The sequence below is a fragment of the Chenopodium quinoa genome, unplaced genomic scaffold (assembly GCF_001683475.1).
Source record: "Chenopodium quinoa cultivar QQ74 unplaced genomic scaffold, ASM168347v1, whole genome shotgun sequence".
Taxonomy (NCBI): Eukaryota; Viridiplantae; Streptophyta; class Magnoliopsida; order Caryophyllales; family Amaranthaceae; genus Chenopodium; species Chenopodium quinoa.
Genome location: NW_018743199.1, coordinates 3767509 through 3776874, shown reverse-complemented (window position 1 = coordinate 3776874; position 9366 = coordinate 3767509). Strand labels below are relative to the sequence as shown.

The window sequence follows — 9366 nt, the reverse complement described above, 5'->3', positions numbered from 1 at the left end:
TGTTTGCAAATAATTGACTTGACTTGATTCTAACTGGACTCGATAGTTGATTTGAATCAAACCGATTCAAAAAATGAACATTCGTGTTTTTCTAATACTACGGAGTAGTTGTTTTGTGATGTTGTTTCATTAATGAGGTTTTCTAAATTGTCCGCAAATCCGCATTAATTAAAGCTTGAGTTTCTAACTCGCATGATTAGGTTTAAAATTCAAGATGGGGTTTAAAATTCAAGATGTACAAATATATCAACACTTTTTGTGTGAATAAAGTTTGACTATTTACTCATATTTGAAAATATCAACATTATTTCTGAAAATAATGGCTTGACTCCTATCCTTTCAAAAGAACTCTTATAAATAAAGAATATGACTCATGGATGTGGTGCGTCAAACAACATTGAGTATGGTATTTTCAACCAAATACCACTTTAAGCCAAGAAAAGAATAGGAAAAAAAAATTAAGGGGAATGAAAGAATAAAAAGAGTAAGACTTTTCGCATATTTCGCTAAGGCCTGTTATTTATATTTTGTTGGTAAGAGGTAATAGCATATGAAGAACGGAATATATATTGGTGTAAAAGCATGGCCAACGAGGTGACGATTTTTTTTTCACTTAGTATGATGACATATATTTACTTTTTTAATTACTTTTAATTAGTTCTTATTTAGACAAATAGGCTTACAATTTTTGTTTTTTTCAATCCAATTTCTTATATATGGTACTCCATAATTTACAAAGTTAACTTGTATTGACTATCATGATCAAAGTTGACCTATTAAATACAAGTAATTCGTAATTAAATTAATAATAAGTATTTTTCTTTATCTTAAATAAAAAATCGCTTTCATTATTGGCCGTACCCCTTGATCGATATATTATAATACACACGGAGTATATAATTGCCCTTACAATCATACATAGATCCGCCTCATCTTTATGGCCATTAAAACAGATAAGACTAGTGTGATAGTACAACTTTTATTTTCAAAGAACATTATCCTCATGTAATGTATTTTCAACTAGTTAGGAGAGGTTTCAATTCGTTATGTTTCAACCTTTTTGTGACTTGTATTTTTCCATTCAAAGCCTTTATTGGAAAGTGAATAATAATACTTGAATAATTCCATCAACTTTTAGTCACTATGCAACTCGAAAAGACAATTTAAGTCATCTAATTTTGGGAAATTAGTATTACTCTTGATGATGAATCAATTTTGTCGTATATCTATTACATATCATCTAGTACCACCAACCACTTCACCCAATTGTTTTTGGTGCATTAGTTTTCAAGTAATTAGTGTTTTGTTCCTTAAAGAAAAGGTATGGATGTAGTGTATAGTGAGCATAACAGGGTAACCTGTAAAAATTCCAGGAACCGGAACCGGAACCTGTTGCAACAGGTTCCTCAAAATGAGAACCAGAACCTATTGAACAGGTTCCTGGAAATTGGAACCCGGAACCGGAACCTACAGGTTCCGGTTCCGATTCAGGGTACCCTGTATTATAATATACTCACTAACTTTTTCGCGGAATTTTTAATAAAAAACTGGTTGGTCACTGATTTATAATGTTTGCAACTTGCAAATAAGACAAACTAATAGTAGTTGTCTAACAAATTTAATATATATATTTTTATAATTGTAATTTTGATATTTATTATTTAAAAATTGAGTAAGAATTAGTGTATAATTTGAAATTAAGTGATACTTTTATCAGGTACAGGGTACCCTACAGGTTCCGGTTCCAAAAAATTGAGAACCTGAACCGGAACCTATTACAACAGGTTCTCCAGTTTGCTACCCGGAACCGTAACCTCTTGTACAGGTTCTGGTTCCGGAACCTACGGTTCCTAACAGGTTCCGATTCCGATTCAGGGTACCCTAATTTTTTGCTCACCCCTAGTGTATAGTAGTCTTTTAGCCCCTTCCCTTCAACAAACTACCTTAGTTTTATACCATCTATGTTTCTCAGTGCATTCATCATCTCATATCGCATGCTAACTAACTAGTTAATTGAAGCGTGTCAACATTGTATTGCCTATAATCGAGAGATTGTGTACAACGCATACACGAAGTTACAAAGTGAATTATCCTCACATGTAAAAATTCTACCAAAGGAAATGATGTTGTAATACATATCAAACACCGTAAATAGATTAAAATACTTTGTATATTACATGTATAGATAAATAGAGGAGTAATAACAACGTACTCAAGCAATTTCTAGTATTTTTTTTTTGTTTTTATAAAATCAAATCTAGCTACATAAAATTTATTTTGAGACCCTAGACTATGAATGATTTTGTGGTATATAGAGATTAGGATTACATTCCCATCATAGCCCTTAATTGCTATCCAATATATTGTCCCTAAATCATGAAATTCTACCCATTCTTTATTCTGTCCATTCTATGAAGTTTTATACGCTTATCATTTTTCCTTTATTAGTAAACTTTAAATGATAATTTATTTATTTATTTATTTTGAATAGCAACTTTACATGATAATTTAATTATGAACCTTTGACACAAAATCTATGTCTCTTATAATATTTTATCTATCTTAGAACAAACAAAACCTCTTCACATCTACTCTAAAGCAAATGACCTTAAAAGGTACCCTTTGTACATTACATAAAAATACCTATATATAGTAAAAGGATAGAAATTCAAACAAACCGAGGTAGTAATAATGCAATTTGGTGCGTAATAGAAACATGAAATAAAACTTGAATAAATTTCAAAAAAAAAAAAAAAAAGGGAATGAATAATTTGAAGACCACGTACAATCGAAAATTGAAAAGCTTACAATTGCTACAGTGATCCGCATGAGTTTTGGATCTTGTAAATTATATCGAGAATATAAGTAAATTGCATTTTCACATCTATGAATGCTAACAAATTTGAACAAATTAAAAGTTAAAACCTTAAAAGTACAATAATAATTCAAGTACAAATTCTTGTATATAATTACGCCAATAATGCGTACGCACACATTCTTACAATATAATATAACGATCAATCTACTATATTTGTATATCTTGTTTTTGCCTAGTACTGATATTCCTAGACTAGTATATAAGGGTGAACAAAAATTTTCACCAACCAAAATCTTGAACCCAATAATGAAAAAAGAAAACAAAAAGAATCAATAAATCTGCTTACAGTATCTCGTCGCGTATTTACATGACAGCTTGAACAAAATAATGTCAATAACTCAAAAAAGTCTCCTAGCTTGAAACAACGGCGTTTGGCTAGTTATTGAGCCGGTTCGTCCCTTTGCTAGGCGCAGAAGGCACCGGTGGACCTCTAGGAAGCATATTGAAGAAGACTGATCCGGGTCCTTGTGTCGTTGGTGCTTGCCTTCCGGTAGACTGAAACGTATTTTGTTTCGGGTTTTCACGGTGTTTTCTCAGCAAGTGTCTAGCAGAAGCCGTGCTTGAAACGATCAAGAAAGTTAATACAACCATTATGAACCATTTGGCAATAAGCTTATTAATCTTGCACCTTGTCATTATATTGTTATCCTCGAGATCGAAAGACCGCCTTTTCGGGTTTTCGAGTATGGTGATGGAGAAGAGAACTTGAGAGATTTGGTGTGGAGAAGAAGTTTAGAGATGAATAAGAGGTATAAGGGTGGTTTTATATGAAGGAAGGTGGAGATGGGTTTGGTGTGGGGTTTATGAATTTGACAAAGTCAAACAGATGATAAAGTCATAAGTAAGGCTTAAAAAAAGGATGTATATATATTAAAAGGGTGGAAAATTTAGAAAAAAAAAACAGCAAAAAATAGAGGTCACGCGCTTCACACGCGCCATAGTTTGACTAGTATGTAGTGAAGGTGACTTGCGCAACAAGGGTATATATGATATTATTGTTTGTTCAAATATATGGGATTTGGTAGCTAGAATTTAGTTAGATGAAGTTCCTCCAATTAGGCACATAATTTTGTGTTCCCATTTCTTTTACATACTAGACACAACCGGCCTTTGTTGGGCACTATTATAATTTAGAGTTGTCAATTTGAGTAAACAGATCGAGTTTGGGTCGGATAAGAGTGGAAGAATTCGAATTAATGCCGTAATCTATGCGGGTCGAGTTTGGGTTGGGTCATGCTTGAGTCGGGTCACGTCACGTCAACTTTTGACAGCTCTAATTATATATTGTTACAAATTAAGGGAATGAATTTTATTTCATAATACTAGCTAGCAAGTAATTAAATATACTGCTAATCTATTACTACTATTTGATATTCTTTTGACCCTATTGTTTACTTGTTCAACGATAATGATAATAAATACTACCAATTTTATCTTGATGAATAAGGAGTTATTTTTTGGTATGTACACAACTATTATGCAAGTAGTCCATTATTAAATTGAATTGCAGTAACACTTGCTAATCCTTGCGGAGTTTGCAGTTCATGCATATTGATCGTTATTTACTTTAGTACAAGTTGTGATATCGTATTAGTTATTTCATCAATACCAAATATATAACTCTATAGTATTAATGTATTTGTAGAAGTGTCGTTATATATTATTTGGGTCAAAGTCAAACGGTTGTCTTGTATATATTGACTAAACAATTAATTTGGGTTACTTTAGTCCGTATATTTGTTGCATTTATTTTGACTATTTTACAGTCTCAAAATTTGTGTTTTCAGTATTGTTATATCAAACATACATGTTGTTAGTTTGTTACTAAGGGGATATACATATACAAAGTATATCCCTTTTTATTGTTTAGTTCTTCTTACCTTTTTAAAAAAATTAATTAATTAATTAAACATGCTAAGTATATCCTGTCAAAAAAAAAAAACATGCAGTATATTAAAGTTGAGGGAGTGCTTCTTAACAAGTGATGTTAGAAGCGGATATTTTTTTCAAGGAGCTTTTTAATTTGATCAATGATGAAGAAAGTTAAGCAAACCAGAATTTGGGTTGAATAATATTCAATTATCTCATTATTAGTATAGGAAAAAAATTATCATTAATTATACTTCGTATTACTTCGTCCATTAAAATTACTCCATTTGATCTAAAAAGCTCTCATAAAAATTAGTAAAATGAGACAATCTTAGTAAATAGAAGAAACTGAGACGCTGAACATACACCTTTTTATATGACAATTATAATAGTGTAATATTTAAAATTAAAATTGGCCGCATAAAAAACTTTATTAGCTAGATGGGCCTTGCAATCACCAAATAAAGATTTTCAATGGATCAAGTCACCCTAAAAAAAAGTAGAAAGAGAAAAAGTGATGTACATGTTGTAACACACTCCCTTTCTCTCATAATATTTGCTAGAACTTTCTGTCAATGTTATGGTATCACAAAATCGCATCCAATTATTTATGAATATATGCATTTCTTAGATGTTTCTTATGGCTGCTGTGAAGATATAGGATGACGGATATATTTTCTCCGGTTTTTTTATAGTTGTAATAATTTAACTTTTACACTATATATAAGTAAAAATACAGTCATGTGGAATCTTATTAGATTCGTTTCAATTTATACAATTTTAAATCAAATGTTTGTAATTTTTACATATTGATAATTAAAAATATTAATGATTTGAAATATGCATCGACAAGAAGTGTTGTAACTATGAAAAAATAGAGGAAACACAAAAGAGTGGGTCCTAAAATAATTAATGAAAGTAGTATGTGATTGAAGATTTGAACTAGAATGAGAAAAAGGGTAGCAGTCGATTAGATTAGATCCTTTTGTTTAAGTGTGATAAGAAAGTAGCATTGTTTTTGCCGGTGGGTTGGACCTCTAACTGAATTATAACATAGGTCAATTATATTTTAATTAATTATCAAAAGGTGATTATCATTCTTATATCATCTTTGACTGCAGCTTACTACGTATTTAATTAAGGACTAATGAGATGCATCATGTATGATGTATATATGTCGCACCAAACAATTATCACATCTCCTCGCATGTATTAGTGACAGTTTATGAGCCTACATACAATTTCGATGCACTTTTAAAATTTAAACCAATATCGGGTATCATCAATTTTAAAAGATGAAATTTATTTGTAACCCTATATATAATTACCCTTCAATTTATTATACTAATTTAAAGTCTTCTTAGGGGTTACTTGAATTACTCGTTAGGGATTACTTGAGTTTTTCAGTCAAAGGTTACTTGAGTTACTCGGTCAGGGTTACTCGAGAATTCACTCAGTTAAGGGTTACCTAGTCAGGGGTTACTCCAGTTTCTCGGTCAGACCACATTCAAAAAATTGTGACTCGAGTAACCCTTGCAAGACCAACTTTAGTAATCCCGGCCCTGATTGAAAAACTCGAGTAACCCCTGATCGAAAAGCTCAAGTAACCCCTGATGACCGAGAAATTCAAAAAACCCCAAAAACTCAAATAACCCTAATCGAGAAACTCAAGTATCTCCTGTCGCACGGTACAACAGGCCGCATTTATAAAAAATGAAAAATGTTATACATAGTCCTTAGGGCTACATATACGCATTGAAAACACTCTTGAAAATTGTTTAAATTTAGAAAATCATGACAAAAACACACTTATTACACTGATCTACGCGTGTTTTTGCAATAAATTCCTAATTTTATACAATTTTCAATAGTATTTTAAATGCTTATATATAGCTCTAAGGGCTATGTATAACATTACACCATTTTATGCATATTTATGTCATTAACGCTAAAATATACCAATTAGATTGCGTTCTTGCATTAACTTGCACATTCATGCATTGTTTCTGTCATATAGCGCGTGCGATTCACGGAGAACTGGCCAAAGATGGAGCGAGTAGTAAAGGAATGTTGAGGAAGTCAAGGGAGACATCATGCACGTTGAGTGAAGGCCTTGACTTTTTTAGTAGGACATAAACAATAAAGCCAGCTGTATAAGGCTTGCGGCCCACGTACGCGTTGCTTGGGTGTGGGCCGTCGTCATGGTATTTGGAGGCTTACTTTCAAGATTTTCCGAGCCAACACTTGTCTACCACGTAAGCTTTTACCTTCTGGCCGGCAACATTCTTTGAACATACCAAACACCATCCTATAAATACTCAGTCCGTCTCATTTTACTTAATAATATGTAACGGAGGTAGTACATACAAATACTACCAAAGTAGAGTACTATTATATTGTTTGTTCCATAAAAAAAAAAAAGAATCTATACTATTAAATATAGAGACACGTGACAAGATTATGATGTGCAACTATTAGATTTTTACAATGGTAAACATAGTATCAATGTTTCAAGCCCAAAGTTATTATGAAGTAATCGTAGCAATCAAGCCCAAATATGTTTATTTTTATTTTTTTTTTTAAAAAGCAGCTTAGTTAGGCTATATCCAATAATCCAAATATATTAAATCTCCAGTTTCAAGTAGTTGGTATACAAACTATACATGTTTTATGTTTTAACTTTAAAGTGCAACAAACACCCCAAATCAAAGAATTACTCCAACTCAACTCCTCCTTTCTTCTCCAAGCAAAGTAAAGAGTGAGCATTCAACACAAGATGATCAACTATACAATTAGATACATTTAGTTATACTTGGTACATTCTTCTGGATTTCAACCGTATTGGCCAATTGTGCTATACTACGGAATATATATATACATCGTGCACCACTACAAATTATACATTGTGCACTATTCCGTAGTACACTATTTATTATGGTATCATTTTTTGTTTGTACATTAATTTAATTTATTAAGCTTACATAAATTAAAATCCACTCATCATCACCAATTGCTACAATAATTTCTTAAAATAAATGAATTAAAAAAAAAATAATTGGCAAGCTTAAAAGAAAGAGATATTTTATACTTTCCATGATTTCTAGGGAAAAAATACACAAATATTTTTGCAAGTAGATCGATGGTCAAATCCGATGATGAGATCAGAGTAATTACAATCTAATTAATTTGGCTAATAAACTCGATCTATCTCGCCAACTCCTTCCATACATTTAACAAAAAACACTAAAAATTAAAGTATATAATTATAATATTACATCAAAGCTTCATATATATATATATAATATAATTAGCTAGAACTCTTAATCAACCATGCATGAATTATTGATACATACTAGCTTATTTTAGTCTCTCTATTCATGCAATGCAACCACAAAATTAAACTAAATAAATCAAAACAACTCCATCTTATGCACCTCTCCCTAACATCTCTTGAATTTTCTTGAAAGAATCCCATTTTTGTAGGAGCATTTGTCTACGAAACCTTTGGATAAACAAATCCGCAACATGATCTATCTCATCTTCCAACTTAAAATCTTGCCCTTCATTCTCTTTCGAGTTTTTCACTATATCGATGATCGACCCTCCATGTTCTTCCTCTTCATCAAACAAAGAATGAGTAAGATCCGGATACTTATTATCGTCGTAGTATTGATCACGACCATAGTATTCTAACAACAACTCCCTCTTTTCTGATGGCGCGAGCTCATCATTAGGCACGTCGTAGTTAATGAGATCACTAGACTCATTACCTAAATTTGCATTGTAGAGGATGATTGCCGTGTTTTGATCTTCTAAACTTATTTCTTCCTCGGCCATTATCTTGTCACGCTTTCGATCTATCAAAGCTTGGATCTTGGTAGTAAGTGTACCAAGTGATATTTTCTTGCCCTTCATTAGTGAGAAAACTAAAAGACGAATTTTCATAGCATTTGCTTTGCCCTTCACCCCCGTTACCTTACCCTTCACGATAGAACTCAAAGTCGAAATTATATTCTTCACAAAATTGGAAGCTTTGTTCTTCATCTTTTATTTTTGTTTCTCTCTAGATCATATGATGTTACAACAATCAATATATTCAAGATATGTGGTAACTAGGGTTAATTTGTTTGTACGTGTTTGTGGCCTGATAGGTTTAATTTGTATTGTACGTGTTTTGAATCGACTTTGGATTGAAATTATGGAAATGTGATATGCAAATGAACTTAGTTTATATAGATGCATGAAAAGAGAGAGGAAAAAAAAAGGCATAAATTGGATTAAGTTAGTGCTTACTGTGTGGTGTACTAATGTACGTACCTTTATTTTGTTAACTTTTATTAGCTGGTTCATGCATGCATTATACAATTGTGCATAGTTTCACCGGCCATGTGATTTTTAAGATATTAAATGTTAAAGAAGGTAGTAATAAAGTGGCAAAAGTTGAAACAGAAAAAAAAATAAAAAAAAAATAATAATAATTAAAATTTCAATTCAGCTGATCTTAGCTTCCTTCCAAAAGCTGATACAGCACTAATAAATATTCGAAAACAGAAGAATCCTTAGCTACTAAGAAATTTCAAAGTTCATTGTTGAAGGGCTCAATGCATGCTTTATTTTGC

The 9366-nt window shown here is 31.7% G+C and overlaps 1 protein-coding gene across 1 annotated transcript; it reads right to left on the bottom strand.

Annotated features, from left to right (window-relative positions):
* Window positions 1–7844: 7844 nt before the first annotated feature.
* LOC110733269 lies at window positions 7845–8941 on the bottom strand. The gene has a single exon (XM_021913285.1). The coding sequence runs from the start codon at window positions 8789–8791 to the stop codon at window positions 8174–8176; it is 618 nt and encodes a 205-aa protein (XP_021768977.1). The 5' UTR covers window positions 8792–8941; the 3' UTR covers window positions 7845–8173.
* Window positions 8942–9366: the final 425 nt, after the last annotated feature.